The following is a 19822-nucleotide window of genomic DNA, read 5'->3' as shown; positions in this document are numbered from 1 at the left end:
GGGGAAGAGGTGGGGGAGAAACAGAGGTATGTGAGGTAACAAGCAAGGGGCAGAACTGAGCCCTCCTTTGCCATTCTGCGCCACTGTTTATTCAGGCCATGGAACAGTAGTACAACACTGATGTGGCCCCATGGGACTAAGTGTTAACAATGTTGAAGATGCTTGGGGAAACAGTTCTGTCCACATCAGCAATGTTTAGCTTTGGTACCAGTGGGAGGCAGAATCTGGAAGGAGCCAATGTAGGAAGACAGGAAAAACAGAAGACACAGGATCAGAGAAGTGAAGACATTCTAGAAACTTCAAAGACTCACAAGGCCATTCTGTATAGAGAGGTAGAGCCCAGGTTCTCAGCGGCAGTCTAGCAAACATTTGCTAAGCCAGTGGAGCAGAAATGGCCCACCCAAAGGAATGTCGCATCCTTGAGGACCTGAAATGGATTCAGTATAGATGTCTATCGCCAGAACAGATAATTAAAATGTGGTACATGCAGAAAATAGAATTGTACCCAGCCATGAAAGAAAATGAAATTATGAAAATGGATCATTAAATTAAGTGAGGTATCCTATGCTCAGAAGGCAACGGTAGCTTATTCTCTGCTGCATGCAGAGCAGCCCAACTGTTAAGCCGGTATATCCAGGTGGGAGGAAACAGGAACAAGGCAGCTAGCAAGGGGCCAATGGGAGGTGGGTAGGGATGAGAATGGCAAGATAGAAGGGGGCAAAGAAGGGTTAGGGGGAAAACCGGTCAAAACAAGCGTACACACACACACACACACACACACACACACACACACACACACACACCAGTAACAGAAACCAATATCACTAAGGCAGTGATTCAAGTGGGAATCCCAAATATGCCAGGGCAAGCTTTCATACAAGCAGCAGCAGGGCCCTGTGGAGGAGCTCAGTCAGACAGGAAGAAACAGGAAAGCAAGTCTTCTTCCGTACCCTGCTTCTACCCCACCCCCTCCAGGCCCCCCATTACGTGTCTTCATAGAAACAGGTACATAATCCAGCATCCCTGCCACCCCCACACGTCCACTGGATGGATGGCCGCCATCTTACTATTCTACCTAGGTCTATCAATGGCACAGTTTATGTTTCAACACCAAGGTAGCAAAATTATTTCATTTATTCTGGACTTTCACTATGTAAATAGACATGATTTATGTTAATTTATACATGATATGAATTAAGGCATATGAAAGGCTTTAGGGAAACTCCCACTATTTCTGAAGCTCTTCAGGGCGGGGACAGACTTCTAAGACTTCTGCACACTTCCTCGGTGGGCCTGAACAGACACTGGCTGGAAAGAGTAGCCTCTTAGAGATGGAAGATCTGGAAAGAAAAGCAGAATGAATGAATGAATGAACAGATGAATGAATGAGTGTTTTCTCCAAGCATAGCAGTTTCCTCTTTCCTTCCCACTTCACCGTTTTCCAGCTACATCTCAAAGCTGTTCACACTCATACCCTTCCCTCTGGGTGATTCTTCCAGGACCTGTCCACATATGAACTTGAAGACAACCCAGAGCGTGGTGGTTGTGTGACTGCCAGACTGAGCAGGGAGCCGGGGACATGTCCCTATGCTCACTGACCTTCTGCAAACGCTTCCCTGGAACACGCTCGCTCCTTACTCTCCTCACATGGTCAGAATGAAGAGCACAGCTTGCCTCCTGGACCGTCCCTTCCTCAGGCAGGAGGCTGCTTTATTACCTTATAACACCTATTGCCCAGCTCCTTCCAGCCCTCCCGCCTGCTCGGTGCGAGACCAGAAACTCATAGCCACGCCCTCTTGTCAGACTCCCCATTTGCTACTGTCCAAGTCCACTTCCCTAAGACTCACACCTTCCCTTTTCTTAGTTCAGTTCCTCATTTTGCTGGAGTAGGTGACATCCTTAAATAGTCTCCTAGCAGAAGTGGGGGTGGTAACCCCTTTGCCTGTCTGGCAGATTTGGCCAGGGTAAGTAAACACAGGATGAAAGTCATCTTCCTGGCACACATTTGGAGACATTCCTCTGCCATCTAAAAGCTCCTTACCGCTGATAAGACAGGCATTCTTTTCTCTTCTCATTCTATGGCCTGACTGCACCAGATAGGCCAGCCACAGCTCATTCTTCCACGGGCAGGCTGTTTTTTTTTAAGTCCTTGGAGAGAAATGTTGAGGATTTTCCTGCTTGACATTTTTGAGATCTGAATTGAATGTGTCATTGCGGTGAGTACCTGGGGCCCTGTTACATTGGGTCTAAGAACTCCAGAACCGGTTCTCTTTTCTTCTCTGCTTTTTGGACCATTAGCCAACTTATGTCTCTGTGAGTGTATGAGTGCTTTCCTGGGCACTGAACGTGGCTCTCACACAGGCTGACTGCTACACCATCATTTATACCCCAGCCCAACTCTTGCCTGCTTGCCTTTCTCCCTTCCTTTTTGTGAGGTAGGGTTTCTCTGTGTAGTCCTGGCTATCCTGGAACTCACTCTGTAGACCAGGATGTCCGTCTGGCTCTGCTTCCAGAGTGCTGGGATTAAGGTGTGTGCCACTACTACCTGGCCAGAGTGGTATACAGATGGACTTGAGGCTGCTCCTGCTTCTACTACATCATCAACTCTGAGCTCCGAGCCTCCTGGGGATGCTGCAAGGGAAGCTAACGTCCGCCACAGAGCTCCATAGTGGCTAGGCTGTACACACTCTCCCTGGACTGCCATGGGCATCAGAGCTGAAACATGAGTGTTGTATTGGCTGATTATTGTCAAGTATCGTTCCTGATTACCACTGGAAATATTTGGAAACCACTTGAATTTGAGTATTTGTAGACTCAGTTTGAGCCTTAGAATTCATGAATAAGCTACAAAGTAACAAACATAAGAACAAATACACTTCTGCAGAGCAGGCAAGACCGTTCAACTGGGAAAGGCACTTGCTACCAAACTGGAATTCCCAGAACTCAACACATACCATGCACACTCCCTTCCCTGCACCCATGAAATAAACAAATGCACAAATGTAAAGCAAAAGTAAAGACAAACAAGAAAATTCCTGCCCAGTAACAGCTCACCTGCTTAAAACAATCCATTCACTTGTTCCGTTTCAGGGTCCAAATCAATATCATAAAAACAGGGCCGCGTAGGGAGTCCAGGCATTGTGCTCATCTGTGAGGCAAAACAGCATTACAAAGGAACTTAGGGGACCAGAAGGGGGGCGCAGTGGATTTTTATTTTTGCCACCAATCCTGACACCTGAGTTCGATTGATTCCTGGGACCCACAGAGTGAAAGGCAAGAATCAGTCGTTACAAGTCATCTGTGAACTCTACATGTTCCTCTCTCTCTCTCTCTCTCTCTCTCTCTCTCTCTCTCTCTCTCTCTCTCTCTCTCACACACACACACACACACACACACACACATATACACGCATACATTCACACAAAAACATAGACACATGCACACATACACACGCGCACACACACCTTGTAATGATTATTTACCTCCACTTTGTGCCTTGCAGCAGCTACAGAACCAGACACACCTTTTAGTGCATCAGTGCAGTGGGTATTCTTCTTGTTACATATTAAAAACCCAGTCATTGATTCAGAGATGAACTCAACAAGAAACGCTCACGTCCCTCTTCAAGCCAAAGGCCAGGCCTCCCTTTGACCTTGCCCAGGACAGTCAGGGCTGATGTGGTGGGGGAAGCATGGACCTGTACCCTACCTGGCATTGGCAGATGCTGGGGAAGCCAGGGAGCTCACCATTCAACTGCCTTAGCTGTACTTCACAAGAGCTAAGGAAGCTGGGACACCCTGTAGTCCCAGCCTGGGGTACTTGGTGAGTTAACACACACCAGGACTACCGAGCAAAACCATCTCTCAAAACAGCTAAACAAAGCAGCCGAAACAGGAACAGCTCTGGTCTGCTTTTGAATTTTCCTTCCATGAGTCTTGCTTGCATAGGCGCCCATGTGATTTCTGTTGCAGTGACTTGACATTACGTTTCACATCCTTTAATTCGGGGCCAAGACATTTCTGGATAAAGCCTGGGAGGTTTGACGGTCTCTATTCTTATGATCCCAGGCGTTTTAAAGCTAAACTGGAAGCTTCTGCACTATGTTTGTGCTTGCTTCTTTTCTGAACACTTGGCTCTGCCATCTATCAGCACATTTGTATGGTTGGTAACTGAAAATGTATTTTTTTTTTCTGTCATACTGCCTGTATAATGAATATATACACGCTCGAGACCAGACCCAGAAGACAGCTTAGACTGAAGTTCTAAAACTTTACTATACAAATGTCATAAAACAGATGAGTCATTTTCTGTAACACAAAACATCAATATTTAAGAAAAACCTAATCCTGACATCTGAGCACACGGATCAATACACTCCGAGGCTTCTATCAAAGCATTCTGTAGGAAGACAGAAAGGGGTGGGTGTAGGGACAAAGTGGGGAAAGGAAAGAACCGGTCTTCAGACCCAGAACAACCCAGCAGTCAGTATTATAAAGGCGAGGGATAGATACCACTGACCCAAATATGCATGCATGTGCTGGCAGAAAATTCTAGACATGGTTGTTAGAGCAGCAACGGGTAGGATTTCCAGTACTTTTATTCTTTCTCAGAGAGGAAGATCTGGTCACCGAGAAGCAGAAAATCAAATAAGCGGTGGCATGTATACTTACATGCAACCCTAGATATCAAACTCTGAAAAGTCACTACATGTTAAAGCATCACACATGCACGTAGGCACGCACCTTCCGAGCTCTGCCGAGATTTCCATAGCAATCAGGAGTTGCTAAGGTTGTTTGGCTTTGGTTTTTTTTGTGCTATGCTGAGATTGAACCCAGGTCCTTGGGCATACTAGGCAAGTGCTCGGTCACACCCAATACAATGTAAGAACTATATAAATAGTCATTACAGGAAGGACATTGTTTAGAGAACGATGGATCTATACACACTCGATACAGACACATTTTTCCCCACAGCAGTTTTGTTTTGGAAACCAAGTTTTATTAAAGATACTTGGATAGAGGCCTGAGCAGGAGGGTAGAAAGGAAAAGGAGAGGCCGAGATGATCAGAAAGCAGCAGCAAGTGCACAGACCCACACGTGGGCACTGGCTCTATAAGGGAGAGTTGCTGGTTGTTTGAGATAGGGTCTCACTATGTATGCAGCCTTGGCTGACCTAGACCTATTAAGTACAGCATGCTGGCCTCAAACTTAAAACAGACCTCCTGCCTCCGCATCTCAGGATTACAGGTGTGTGCCACCATACCCAACTCCTATCGACCCACAGACAACTGAATCAGTGGATGCTCAAGCCATGTACACAGAGAGCAGACTGAATTTTGGCATCATTTGAGCCTAATTAGACCCATTCTGGATTGAACCAACTGTATACTACCACTGGGGAACAGAACTTACTCAATAGAGGTAGGTGCCGCGTTGTAACTACATGGTCCATATCAAGACCAGGATTAACCAGGATAGGCCTAATTACACCTTTCTCCTAGACTATGGCAATCTGGCACTCTCTGACAGCCTGAGTGACACATTTCAGAGGAGATGCAATGAACACGTTCCTCTTACAGCCTCCACTTACCGTTCCTACTAAAGGGTACAGGAAACCAGCCCCAACGCTGGCACGGATGTCCCGGATGGGCAGAACGAAGCCAGTAGGCACCCCTTTTTGCTCCGGGTTGTGAGACAAAGACAAGTGTGTTTTGGCCATGCAGATGGGTAGATTCCCAAAGCCCTGGGTGGGAAAAAGGGAATATGGGTGTGACTATACAATAAAGAACATCTGGAATACAGGTGTGACTATACAATAAAGAACATCTGGAATATTGTCAGGAGGCTCTGAGACAGCTACCTCTCTGCATACCCACCTCTGCCTTACTGCCTACCCTCCAGTTTAGTTACTGCAGACCAAAACAAAAAAAAAGAATCCCAGTAAGGGAAGGAGGAAAGTACTTAACTATATTCTACAAATGACTGACTTCCATCTAGAAAATCAAACACAGTCCACCACAGGGGTGTCTTAGTATCCCAGGAAGACATTCTATAACCCATCCTGGCTTTTCTAGATGCTCATATACACTTACAGGTAAATACAGAATCTAGGGTTGCAATTTCGAACTCAAACCCAGCATTTTGGGAGAGGAGGCTGCTATCTGAGGGGTAGAGTGTAGGAGGTCACAAGGCTGCGAAGTTCAGGGTCCAGAACTCAGGGGCAATCACCCACCTGCTTTGTGTAGATTTCTGCTTTGTTCTGTGCTTCGGGGAGCAATTCGATGTCATCAGCCCCGTAGATCTTCTGTGCAATAATCCTGATTTTATCCTCAATTGAGAGCTAGTATACAAAAGACAAGGGGACTGTGACTAGGCACATGTGAGGATTCTTAGCAAGGACATTCTAGATCAATGACCCCCAAAAGGGACACAATGCATTCTATGTGCTATAAGTGCAAATAACTTGAGGGTTTTTTTTTTTTTTTTTTTTTTGGGTCACAAACATTTAACCAAAACCCAGGGTCTTGCATATTCTAGACTAACACTCTACCACTAAGCTACATCTCTAGCTTAGGGTTAGAAACATTTTCTTATAATTAAAAAACAAACAACCAACCAACCTACCTTTTCTACTTATTATATGTGTTTAAGCATGTGGGAATGCATTTCCCATTGCTCCTGTGTGGAGACCAGAGGACAGCTTACAAAAGTCAGTTCTCTTTCAGCAATATGGGTTCTGGGGACTGAACTCAGGTCATCCAGTTTGCTGCGAGTGCCTTTATATGGTAAGCTACCTTGCTAGCCCAGAACCATTTTAATACAAAGTTTCAGATTTGGTTAAGTGGAAAATATCTCACAGATGTTAAGTTATTGTCTACATAGACATATATTTGTACAGATGTACACATATCAAGCCCCTAAGCAACCAGGGCTAAATGAGCATATCAGGTAGATTTTGAAAAGAGCAATGTTGTTTCTATAAAATCCAAACTTTACTCTTTGCTAACCAGTGACGACTTGCGAGCTTTAGAAAGCAGACATGAAAGTGTGCACGCTCTCAGTAGTGGCTTTATAAAGATGCAGGTGGCATTCATATGCATCTTATAATTGGAGTGTCTTAAATGCCAAGGCACATTTAGAACTTCGGAAGCAAAACTACTCTGGTTGAGGGGTGATTTCAGACCCGCAGATGTTGAATGACACAAAGTGGCAGCCTCCAGTTTCCAGAACAGAGAAAAGCCCCTGGAGAACCAGGTCTGAAGCCCCATCTTCTCACCTTTCAGGTCACCTGACAGCCTGGAAGGTCTAGGGCTCCTGACCCTGGACAGTGGCTTGAAGAGGGGCCTTGCAAGTGCTTCTTACTTGTGAGCATTTATGTTTATGGCATTTTCTAGAAGGGTGATTGTTCAAACAGACTTCCAAAGCCATTTACAAAACCAAAGCTCAATAGGAGAATGCCATTATCAATAGGAGTATGCCAATTAACTCCGTGTATTAGGCACACACATGGGCACAGTGCAGAGAGAAAAGGCAGAAATGTTTTAAGTTAAAACTCAAGAACAGGGGCTGGAGAGATGGATAAGAGCACTGAAAGCTCTTCCAAAGGTCCTGAGTTCAAATCCCAGCAACCACATTGTGGCTCACNACCATCCATAATGAGATCTGACACCCTCTTCTGGAGTGTATGAAGACAGCTACCGTGTACTTACATATAATAAATAAATAAATCTTTAAACAAACAAAAACAAAAAACCTCTCAAGGATAATAGGGTTTCCTCCTCCAGTGTGTGTGTGTGTGCACGCACATATGAGCTTAGGAGAACAGATAGAGGCAACAGGATAACCTCGGATATCTTCGCCTAACCCTCTTCACCTTATTTTTTGTGTCAGGGTCTCTCACTGAACCTATAGCTCACTCACTGACTTGGCAACGCTGGCTGGCAGTTAAGTCTACAGATGTGCACGTGTCCAGCACCGGCGTTTACAGACACGCACCACTACATCTGGTTCTTACACGTGGTGCGAGGGATCTGAACTCAGGTCAGCATGCTTATGTGGCAGATGCTTTAGTGACTGAGTCATCTGATCCGGGCTCCACTCTGCTTTGTGGCTATTTCCCAAAGTCTTTGAAAAACCAAGCCAAAATGTAGCCTAAAGAATACAAGCAGAGCTGGGCACACGTCTTTAATTCCAGCACTCGGAAGACAGAGGCAGGCAGATTTCTGAGTTTGAGGCCAGCCTGGTCTACAAAGTGAGTTCCAGGTCAGCCAGGGCTGTACAGAGAAAGAGAAACCCTGTCTCGAACCCCCCCCCCCCAAAAAAAAAATAATAATACAAGCAGAACTACCTATAATGTACACTACAGTACAAAGTTTCTAATTACTGTTGATAGGCTCGCACACCCTATCACATCCTGAAACACAACTCCATATTAATAATAGCATTCTCTAAGGTAACTGCAATGTGCCATGGGACAAACTGCTTCTGCAAGGCCAGATGCGAGTCCCCTGACTCAGTGATGGAGACTCTGACGAAGCCTGTGGAGGCGCTCTGGTTTAGGGTGATGGCGTTTCTCTGAACTTGAGGCAACACGATACCAGGAAGTGTTACTGAGTTACATGGTTGGCTCCACCCACAAAGGGGTGTATACATTATAAGCTTTACAAAGTTAGGGTATGAGGTCATCCGCGTTTGTAAGAGATGCCTCGAGCTCAGGGTCCAGGCTGTGGTTGCAGGTGACTCACCCGTGAGGCAATCAGACCCGTGCATAAGGCTACCCATAGCTGCACACAAGCTCCACGCTTGCGGCATTTTGCACAGAGCAAGCAAACCTACCTTGAGGTCATAGAGAAGCTGGAAGCTGCTGGGGGCCTGTGACGCTCTCTGGACAGCCTGAGCCAGGGCCAAGGCCCCCTGGCCCCCTTCTGCCCAGTGGGTGCACTTGACAGCATCAAAAGCCCCATGTTCTCTGGAGAGGCGGCTGACGAGGTCCAGCTCAGCATCAGTATCTGTCCTGCATGGGAGGGCTTCATGTTAAAGCATGACGTTGGCTGGAGGGGAGAGTACGGCTTGCTTATGCCGCTAAAGCCCACGAGAGTTACTGCCTGAGAAAAGGACACCACTCAGTCCTGCCCACTTCTAAGCTCAGCTCTGTGACCTCTGGCCAGTTACTTTATCCGTACTTATTTGGCTCCTACAAGGAAGAAATGGAAAGCTTCACAGCAGCGCTGCCCAGGGATGCTGAGGGTTAGACAGGAACATGTTTAAAGCATGTGGAACAATCCCAGCGCACCGCTGGGAATCAGTAAATACTAGCTTTAAAACCTGCTGCTTCCCATGGCGCTGCGGTGAGGGCATTATTGCAAAACCCTAAACAGTGCTAAAGTGCCAAGCCACCCACACAGTTCTTGCACGAACACTTCTAGCTCAATGCATTCAACTCTCTCAAACAGAGCATCCCACCTGACCCAGAGAAATAAAGATATTCTGCAGCCCATGCTCTTCTGTAAGCACAAAAGGCCCGGGAACACCCGAAAAGAACAATTTCTTGTTAAGCCTGTGTGTTCTCCGAGTTGCTCAGTAGAGAAGAGGGCCCTCAGGAGCAATTCTGACTTCTGGAACTCAGTGGTGAGTTAGCTAACGCGTGTCTGCTGTGACACACACAGTGCCTGTCACATCACAGACTAGACCGCAAGCAGTAACCAACAGCTGTAAGTGGAGAACTAAATGGAGCTCAGGGTGGCACTGAGCTTGCCACATTTTCGACATTCCTCCTCTCTCTATTTCACACTTACTTGAACGCGTTCACAGCCACAACGACAGGCACTCCAAACATTCTAGCATTTTCTATTTGTTTCCTCAAGTTACTGAAGCCCTTTTCAACCAGGTCCAGGTCCTGTCAAACAATAGCAAATGGCCTGTAAGGTCAAAACAAGCTGGCCTGAAAGCAGCTGCTGCCTCTGCTTAAGACAGAGACAGACTGTCACTGTCCCTGGGGCATAGTGGGCACACCCATAATCCCAGCATTCAGCAGGCAGAGGCTGGAGGATAGAGAAGTTGAGATTAGTGTGGGTACACAGTAAATCCTTGTCTCAAATAAGATAACAATAAAAAAGGAAGGTGTGTCTTGGAGCTGGAAGAAGGGGAAGATGGTGGTGGTCACCATGAGGGCCGGTGATGCTGCTGGTGGAGGAGGGAGAAGCGACTCCTGTCTACAGCACTCAACAAGCTGTGCCACCTCCCTACATCTCGAAAGCATGCAATGGCCTCTTAGTTCTTTGAAGGGGATGAGTCTGATGCCTCTACTTAAATGACATTCACAGCTTGTGTGTTTACACAGCAGATTAACTCCCAAGGTGTGCTACAAACTGACAAGATTCTTCTCAGTGGGAGCCATTTGATCAGGACAGAGCCCAGCACAGGCCCCACCAGCCATAAAGACTGTCAAGCAATAAAGTCAGCGAAGTTTCAGAGGATTTAAGGAACTCAACCAGGAGCCTTCCCAAGGCTAATCAAATAAGGAAACACTATGTGGACAACCCGAGGACTGTGTAGGACCGATAACTCAGTGGTTAAGTGGACACTTCCTGTTCTTTCACAGGAAATGAGTTTGGATCCAGTACCCAAGTCAGGCAACTCACACCAGCCTGTAACCCCAGTGCTACGGCTCATTCATTCCCTTCTGGTCTCTTCAGACATCCCCCACCCCATGCATGTGCCTGCACGCGGAGACACATAAATAAAAATAAGCTTAAAAGAAAAGCCGGGGCTGGAGAGATGGCTCAGCAGTTAAAGCACTGACTATTCTTACGGGGGGCCCTAAAACAACCACCTACAATTCTAGTTCCAGGAGATCTGATGTCCTCTTCTGCCTCTGAGGGAGCCAGACATGTGTATGGTACACACATATACATGTAGGTACTTCCCACATACACATAAAAAACATAGAGGTTAAAAGAAAAACCTACAGTAAACATGACTATTAGGGGCTGAGGCTACAGCTGAGTTGGCAGGGTGCTTGCTTAGACGCATGAAGCCCTAAGTTTGACTCTCAGCACATATGCCAGCTGTGGTGGCCCATGCCCATGACCCCAGCACTCAACAACATGAAGCAAAGGAGGGCCAAAGGATGCAGAAGCGGGCAAAACATTCCTACACATAAATCATCTTGAGTAAGAATTTGTTCTGGGCAATGTACCGATAGTCTCATATGCCATTCTCGGCAAGCATCCCCACAAAAAAACTGTAAAATCTAAAATTTAAAGGGAAGTAATGAAAGAAACCAGCAGAAGTATTACTTACTTTACTGAACTCAGGCCCCGTGGAAGAGCAGTCAGTGCGCTTAACCACTGAGCTGTATTTATTTAATTCTTAAAAAAATAAAAGCTTTTTAAAAAAATTTAATTATTGTATGTGTATAGGTGTTTGCCTGCATGTTTGTGCACTGTGTGCATGCAGTGTCCCTGGAAGCCAGAGGAGGGGGTTGGATCCTCTCTGGGACTGGAGTCATAGATGGTTGTGACCCACTATGTGGGTATCTGGAATCAAAGCCAGGTCCTCTGGAAGTGAAGCCAGTGCTCTTAACTACTGAGTCATGGCTCCAGATCATTACTGACTTATTTCCTGACAGGACCTTACTATATTTTCTGGGCTCTTGTGATCCTCCTGCCTCATCCTCTTAAATGTGGGGATTAGAGGAATATGCCATCATTCTTGTCTTGAAACTATATACCTTAAAGATTTTTTTTTCCTTCTGTCTTTTTTTTTTTTTTTTTTACTATGTAGCTCTGGCTGTCCTGAAACTCACTATGTAGATCAGGCTGGCCTTGAACTCACAGAGATCTGCCTCCCAAGTGCTTAGATTAAAGGCACATGCCACCAAGCATGGCTACTTGTTATTTTCAAAATTACATTTATTTGTGTATGCCTCCCCACTGTGGCTTGTACCATGGTATGCGTATAGAGATCAAAGGTCAGTTTGCAGGGGCTGGCTCGCTCCTTCCACTAGGTTAAGTCCCCCGAAATTTAACTATCTATGTAGATCTAGATAGATGAATGGATGGGTATAGGGCCTCGTGCCCCCCCAGGCCTGCCTCAGGCTTGCTGTGTAGGCAAGGATTTTGATCCCAGTCCTTCCACTTTCCAAGTGTGCCAACACCGACACTCAGGCCCTCGCTCGCCTGGCCTTGCACAGTAGTAGAGAGTAAACCCAAAGTTTCGTGCGTGTGAAGTGCAATCATACTACCAACTAAGCTATCAAGCAACTTGTGATTCCCTTTCATTGCAATCTGAGATCAAGATTTATCTGACAATTTAAAGCACACTCTTGTTTTTACCTCCAGTCACATAAAAAACAATTAATATATAAGACCGACTGAGAACAGTTTTAAATAAGCCGAATTTCTTAAATGAAGACACCAGCTGGGCCAGTTCGGGGCAGTCACTGTAATTAGACACAGGAAAGGCTGTGGGGTAGCAGGAGGGCCAGAGCTGTGAATTCCCCTCCTACGCCTGAATCACACAGATGACCATAAAAGGCAAATCACAGCTCAGAAGACAGGCAGACTTAAGGCACCAACCATCGTTTTTTTTCCAGTCAATTTTGCAAACTTCATCTGGGGGCCGTACACCGACCCTGCACCGCCTGATAATGTAAGAGCTTCCCTCCAGAAGGACAGAGAAATTGAATCAGCAGCGACAGCAGCTGACCCTGCATCTTATCCAAGGCCCATCGGTTATGTAATCACTCACAGTGGCCCTGGGGATGTTTCTTTGATGGTAAATGATATCAGTATGAAGAAGAAGAAAAGAGCTCAGAACTGTTCTTTGAGCTCCTGCCCAATAGACCAAATCCATTTACAGAAGACGTGCCTCCAAACTCAACCAGGACATTTCCTGGCTCTATCTCAGGTCTTTGATTTAGGTTTGGATTTGCAGAGGGAAAGGTTATTTCTAAAGCTCTCTTCTTGCTTGATTTAAATGGCATTTAGGACTTCTGCATGACAGTCTAGGGCAGGGCTTCTTAACTCCAGCATTACTGTCATTTTTATTACTGGGGTGGGGTGCCTGACACACCCCAGCTGTTTAACAACCATCTCTGTCTTTTACCCGTCAGATGCCAGCAACACTTCTGGAAGTAGTTGTAACAAGCGGAAATGACTCTAGCTAGGTATGGGGTGCACGCCTCTAATCCTAGCACTGGAGTTCAAGGCCAGCCTAGACTACTTAACGAGATCCCCATCTCTATTGAATAGCAACAAAAAGCTTCCAGATACAGCCTTGTTCCCCGGGAGCAAATTGCCCACAACTGGTCCAGAGCAAGGGCTTTCTGCCATCCTCTATGAGCCAAATTTAGTCACAGCTACTTCCTTAACGTGATTCCCGGGGCACTGCAGGTTTTGTCCTTAACACCCCAAGGACCTACCCCCTTTGCCTTCCAGATTAAGACATGTTGATTTGGGATGCGGTTTCCTAGGACAACTGATCAGAAATAATTGTAGTTACCTCTTCTGTGTAAGCCTTGGGAAGAGGCAGTCCAGCAGTGACCTAGAAGAAAGGAAAGAAAGTCAGCTGTGTTTCCGACTCACTGTTGGAACTAAAGTGGCGCTAGTGCACTGTGACAGGCAAGTGGCTGCACGCCCCAGAGAGTAAGGGGCAGCAGTGTGAAGCTGTTTCCTGCCCAAAGGGCTTGGAGTGTGAGACCATAGAGCCAGGAACGGTCTGGTGGTTCTTTGTGACGAGAGAGTGGGAGTGGGGGTGGGGATGGGGGTGGGGGTGGGGGTGGGGTATGTCACAGATGGATGAAGGACAAGGTAGACAGAAATATACTTGTGGCAGAACACTGATCCCAGTGAATGAAGCACACACCAGTGGAATGGAAGTAAGGGTGAGCAGGGAGGGGAGGGGGGAAGACAGCCACCAACCCTGAGAGTCACTGCTGATGTCTAAGGTCAGGTCTGTAAGGAGCATGGCCGCTCATGCCTTGGCAAGAGGTGGGGGGTGGGCTGTGATGTTGTAACAATGAATACGGGAAAACAAGAGCCAGTGAGTGCCTGGACCCCTAGCACTCAGAAGACGAAAGCAGGAGAATCACTCCAAGCTCCTCATCAACGTAGCAGTTGGAGGGCAGCCTGAGCCCAAGAAAAGGGGCTGAGGGCACAATGGTCAGACTTTCTTCCTCTGAGGTAGAGCAGACTCAGAGGTACATAAACTCTAAAGCAGTGAGCCCACTGTGTCGCTAGGAAGAAGGGCCTGGGTCCTCATCTGGGGAGCTGGCTCAACCCTACTGGATGGTACATCAAATGGCTCCAGGTTGACTCCGTGGTCACTGTAGGCAACACAGTGATTAAAAAGCTTCTAGCTGGGTCTTCTACTCTTCAGGAAGACTGAGGTCTGCACATCCAGTCTATGGGGTTGTGACTCTTGAAGGGCCATATGGAAGAGAGATAGGAAGCAGTGACTGTCCACGTAACTTCCCACGCATCTGGCTCCCGGGCATCGTGGGATAGGCAAAGCCTCCTTTCAGGACTGCTCAGACTCCCTGGCAGGTCCAACCTTTTGACTTTGCAACATAATATTGTCACCTACACAGTTCACACTCAAGAGTTAAAAAAAAAAAAAAAAGTCCCCCTCCCCCAAGGGTTCAGTGTTTTGGGGGGAGTTTAAGGCTTTGTGGGTTTCTCTTAGCTGCCCTTGCTCACGTCACGGTGTGAGGATGCTGACTGAAGTGTATCTGAGACAGGAATGCTGGGTAGGATCAGAAGGACACTGCATTCCTCGTAGAAAGGGGTGTCCTAGGTGGGCAAAGTCTAGACGGGGGCAACTCGGCTAAGGGCTGCCAGAGGTCATGGCGGGAGTTAGGAAAGTGGCTTCACAGTGTGTTCAGAGGACCCAAGCCTTCCAGGGGGACCAAGGCCAAAACTATTCCCCTAAAGGAGCCTTCACTTTCTCACTGAGTGGACTACAATCTCTCCAAAGAGAATCTACCGTTTCTAGTTAACCAGACATGGAAGAGACAGGAAGAGTGGACAGTGCCTATATTTTGTTTCAGAAAACATAATAGCTAGTCATTTAAAGTGCTTTTTATGTCAACATGTAACTCAGTTCTAACTTCAAATACATTAAATATTAATAGCTATAATGCACATAAATAAAAGTTTTTTCTTAGGCCTTCAATAATTTTTAAGTGTACAAAGAGGTTGTAAAGACCTGGTAGTAAAATTTTGTCAGGCATATGCAAAGCTGCGGCTTCACTCCCCAGTGTAACCCTGGTAGTTCGAATAGGTACAAGCCTCCACAGACTAATGTGTTTAAATGCTTGACCATAGGGAGTGTCAATTGACTATTAGTAGGTGTGGCCTTGTTGGAGGAAGTGTGTCACTGTGGAGGTGGCCTTTGAGGTCATTCGTGCTCAAGCTACACCCAGCGTGGCATGGTCTCCTTCTGCTGCCTGTAGATCAGGATGTAGGACACTCGGCTCCTTCTCCAGTGCCATGTCTCACGGCATGCCACTGAGTCCCACTCACGGTGATAACAGACTAAACCTCAGAAACTGTAAGCCATAACTGTTTTCCTTTATAAGAGCTTCTGTGGTCATGGTATCTCTCTCTCCACAGCAATAGAACCCAAACGAAGACAGCCCTCCCCCAGCCCCATCCTGAAAACAAAGAAAAAAAATTCCAAAATACTTGAGAATTGCTATATAAGAACAAATGTATGCCACTGCACCAAGAAATAGATTCTTTCTGTAGACAAGGGAGGTCTTGTTCCCTAAGTTACAATACCAATGGCCAAGGAACAGAAATTTAATACTAAAATAAACAGTACAAGTGACTTTGCACGCTAATATGAAGAAAAGATGTGAAGCCCGGTGTGCTACTACATTTAATCCCAGCACTCAGGAGGCAGAGGCAGGAGGAGGAGGAGGAGGAGGGTGTGAGTGGGGGCCAGCCTGGTCTACAGCATGAATTCTAGGACAGTCAGGGATACACAGAGAAACCCTGTTTCAAAAGGCAAGCAAGCAAACAAACAAAAAAAGAAGAGATGGGAAAACACTTAAGTGTAATTTCTAAGCAACAGGAGTTCAGAATACACCAAGTGCAGGTTGGAGCTGATTCTGGGCGAGCCCACCCTTTGCCCATACCAGCCAGAGGTCCTCTCATTCTCCTTCATGGCCTCTGGCAGCCACATCGACCCTGTCAGCCAGCACTGCTACTCACAAGCTGAATTCTGCTTTTCAGCTCAGTGCTTGGCTGGCTGGCTGCCAGCATCAATATTAAGAAGGAAAATTGGATTTGGATTTATAAATAACTGCTTGACACTTTTTTGCTTTTTTTTTTTTTTTTTAAATATCAGTAGGGCCAAGCACAAGCCCTTGGAAGGGGTTAGATAGGTAGTCATAAAGACAGTTTGGGTCTCCTGAAAATGCCGCAAGAGGATTTGTCCCTGAAGGTGTCCCCTGGCTTTTGGCACCCTACCGAGCACGAGGATAAGTAAGAGCAGAGGAATGCAGGCAGACCCAGAGACACATCATGCAATTTCCTTCAAGCATCTGGAAGGTCCCTAACAGCCATTCTCCCAGTCCCTGGTCCTCACCGTGGGGCCACCCCCATGCATCTTAAGGGCCCTGACAGTGGCAACCAGAACCACCACGTGTGGCTGGAGACCAGAATACCGGCACTTGATGTTGAAGAACTTTTCCATTCCTATGTCTGCTCCGAATCCTGCTTCCGTCACTGCAAGGGAGAGGGGCAACTGTAAAATCACCAGGGCCACTCTGGGATGTAAGATAAACTCATGGCCGCCCACTGAGGATGCAGGAGAACTCACCTACGAAGCCCTCAGGGCCGACCAGCTTGAGTGCAATCCGGTCTGCAATGATAGAGGAATTCCCGTGTGCAATGTTGGCAAAAGGCCCGGCATGGACGAACACTGGCGTGCCCTGTGGAGACCATGACATCGTGAGCAAATGCCAACCTAGCTTCACAATGGAGCCACATGAGCCAAAGGGCTAGGATTTAGCTGGAATTTGGGGGTGGAGGGGAAAGACTTCTGGGAGGAAAATCTCCAAAAATCACCACCTCTCTTCCAAGGCAGTGCCGGGAATCAAATCTAGGGCCTTTTGCATGCTAAGTAAATTCTCAGCCACTGACCTACATCTCCAGCCCCAAAGGCATCTATTTTATTCCAGCTACACCCCCTCACCTCAGCTACAGTAAGAAGGAAAGTAAGGAAAGCTATGAACAGTAGGAAAGGTTTCTATGGGATGGCAAGATGGCTCACTGGATAAAGGAGATTGCCTTGCAAGCTTGGAGACCTGGGTTCAAATCCCAAAGCCCAAGTAAAAGAGCCAGGAGAAAACCCGACTCCAAGAAGTTGTCCTTTGATTTCTACATGCATGCTGTGGCATACACAATGCTCCCATAACAAACTGACTTTGGAGAATCTTTCAAAAAAGGTGTCTGATTCTGCAAGGAAAGGCTGCGTCATAATCTCTTGGCTCTGAATAGAGGACGTGAACTCTGGACCCAGGAGTTAGCCAGCTCACCTCTAAGGTCTGCATGAGATTGGGCTTGATTGCATCCTTCATCAGTACTGTCAGCGCCCCACTCACGCCCTGCAAGACAAGCCCACGAAGCATCAACTCGTGCGAGCAGAAATCCAATCTCCTGAAACCAAAATTCAGCACTCCGGGGCTTCTCATTGACTGTAACCATCTTGGAGCAATTAGTGCTTACACATAATCTCAGCCATTCATCGCTATTTCTTATTTTCCCTGGCTGTACTAGGAAGCCATCGGTTATCTTAGCAGGGAGAGGAAGCAGAATGAAAACGGCTTTCGCATACAATTTTCTGAAAAAGCGTGTGGTGATGGAAACAAGCACCTCAATCAAGCTCTGCTGCTGGCTGAGGTGGGAAATCCATTTAGTCCAGTTCAGAGGAGATATGGTACGTCCAACAGCAATGAGTTATTTATAACTTTGGTATCTGAGCAGAAATGGTGTACAGATCAAAATCAATGTATGTTTCCCAAAGCGGAAGCCGGAATACTAGCCAGAGGTCTAATTTCAACCCCCAAATCCAGCTCCTTCTTTTAAGGCTTCTAATCGTCGCTGAACAAAACCAGTGGTGAACATCAAGTAAAATCAAGCAACGGTTCTCATTTATGTTCAACATAAATACAGTTCTAAATTTAAGGTCTCGGTGTTAAAATGTAAAACACATATTAACGGTGAAAACAAAGTTTATATTTTCCTCCCTTTTTAAAAATTTGTCTGCCATCATGCCAGCTATACCAGTGTGTGTTGATACAACAGTCCATTACATTTTTGATCTAAAGCAGGTGAGGTGGCATATGCTTATGACCTGTTAGTTCTCAACCTGAATGTTATAAGCCCTTGGCAAACCTCAGTCTCTAAAAAATATATTATAATTCAGAACAGTAGCAAAATTACAGTTATAAAGTAGCAACAAAAATCATTTTATGGTTGGGGGGTCACCACAATCAAAGCAAGTGTACCAAAGGGTTGTAGCATTAGGAAGATTGAGAACCATTATTATAATCTCAGAACTCAGGGGGTGAGGTGGGTGGGGCTAAACTAGATTGCTACTGATTTGGGAATAGCCTGGGCTACATGGGCATAGTGGCAGACAGTTTTAATCTCAGTACTTGGGAGGCAGGGGCAAGTGGAACTCTGAGGTTCAGGCCAGCCTAGTATACATAGCCAGATTACATACATACATACATACATACATACATATATACATACATACATATATATATACATACATACATACATACATACATAGCGTTCCAGGACAGCCAGACATAGAGAGACCCTGTCTAAAGAAACAACAACAACAACACACCAAACAAGCAAAAGAGAAAGAGACTCAGCTAGAAGACTATTGGCCAAACTGACCAATGAGCCCTTCCAAGCCAAGTGTCATGGGGAGGCAAACATCGGGGGACTCTAGGTGTTCACATGAACTGTAGTCAGCGCTTGCTCAGGAAGAAACTTGCAGGAAGAAAGCATCGTTCAGATCACCTGGCACTTGTAGCCCCATTACAAGAGCCCAACACCACTACCATCATTTGCTATGAAGAACGTCTAAAAATATACATTTTATAATTTTTGCAATCAGTCAATCAGTTAATTGCATCATTTTGAGTAGAGCATAATCTCTGCTTTTAACAGTCACTGAAAAACCCCGGGATGCTGGACCCTGCCTGTCACTCACCAGGTCTTCGCAACTGATGGGCTCCCCTTTCTTACTGGATGCCACCACCATTTTGCCCAGTCTCTCTCTCATGTCTTCCAGAGAACTAGTGAGGGCCAGGACTGCCATGATCTCACTGGCTACAGAGATATCAAACTGGGCCTGTGGGCAGAGAGATAAAGAAGACCCTTGGTGTCAAACCAGAAGGGGGAATATCAGAGGCATGTCTTTTGGCTCAGACAAATGGCTAACAAGGATGGAACAGAAATAACTAAGCAATCTTCCAACAGTTGAGAAATTTATAATTGCTCAGAAGCTTTGAATAATCATTTTTTAAAAGTCAGTGTTCTAGGGGTTGTAGCATTGGGGCAGACCACTTGCCCAGCATGCACAAAGCCCTGGGCACCCGGTCCCCAGCACCTCAGATAACAGGTGTGGTCATACACGCTTATCATCCCAGCTCACGGAGGAGCAGAGTTCAAAGTCATCCTCAGCTATAAGAAGTTTGAGGGGCTGGAGAGATGGCTCAGCAGTTAAGAGCACTGACTGCTCTTCCAGAGGTCCTGAGTTCAAATCCCAGCAACCACATGGTGGCTCACAACCAT

At 46.4% G+C, this 19822-nt stretch overlaps 1 protein-coding gene across 1 annotated transcript in view; it reads right to left on the bottom strand.

Annotated features, from left to right (window-relative positions):
* Positions 1 to 1116: 1116 nt before the first annotated feature.
* The window catches only part of Mthfd1 (methylenetetrahydrofolate dehydrogenase, cyclohydrolase and formyltetrahydrofolate synthetase 1), a 65150-nt gene continuing 46444 nt past the window's right edge, over positions 1117 to 19822 (bottom strand). Inside the window, exons 18-28 of the mRNA XM_021202701.2 lie at positions 19239 to 19379; positions 17545 to 17613; positions 16827 to 16938; positions 16593 to 16732; positions 13503 to 13544; positions 9794 to 9894; positions 8835 to 9012; positions 6232 to 6339; positions 5590 to 5742; positions 3055 to 3148; positions 1117 to 1340 (exon numbers count right to left, since the gene is read on the bottom strand). Of these exons, the coding sequence (XP_021058360.1) occupies positions 3059 to 3148; positions 5590 to 5742; positions 6232 to 6339; positions 8835 to 9012; positions 9794 to 9894; positions 13503 to 13544; positions 16593 to 16732; positions 16827 to 16938; positions 17545 to 17613; positions 19239 to 19379 (1134 nt within the window). The 3' untranslated portion in view covers positions 1117 to 1340; positions 3055 to 3058. The remainder of the gene's footprint in view (positions 1341 to 3054; positions 3149 to 5589; positions 5743 to 6231; positions 6340 to 8834; positions 9013 to 9793; positions 9895 to 13502; positions 13545 to 16592; positions 16733 to 16826; positions 16939 to 17544; positions 17614 to 19238; positions 19380 to 19822) is intronic.

This window comes from Mus pahari, chromosome 7 (genome assembly GCF_900095145.1).
Source record: "Mus pahari chromosome 7, PAHARI_EIJ_v1.1, whole genome shotgun sequence".
NCBI classification, from domain to species: Eukaryota; Metazoa; Chordata; class Mammalia; order Rodentia; family Muridae; genus Mus; species Mus pahari.
The sequence above is the reverse complement of the archived record's forward strand: the minus strand, read 5'-3'. Positions and strand labels throughout refer to the sequence as shown.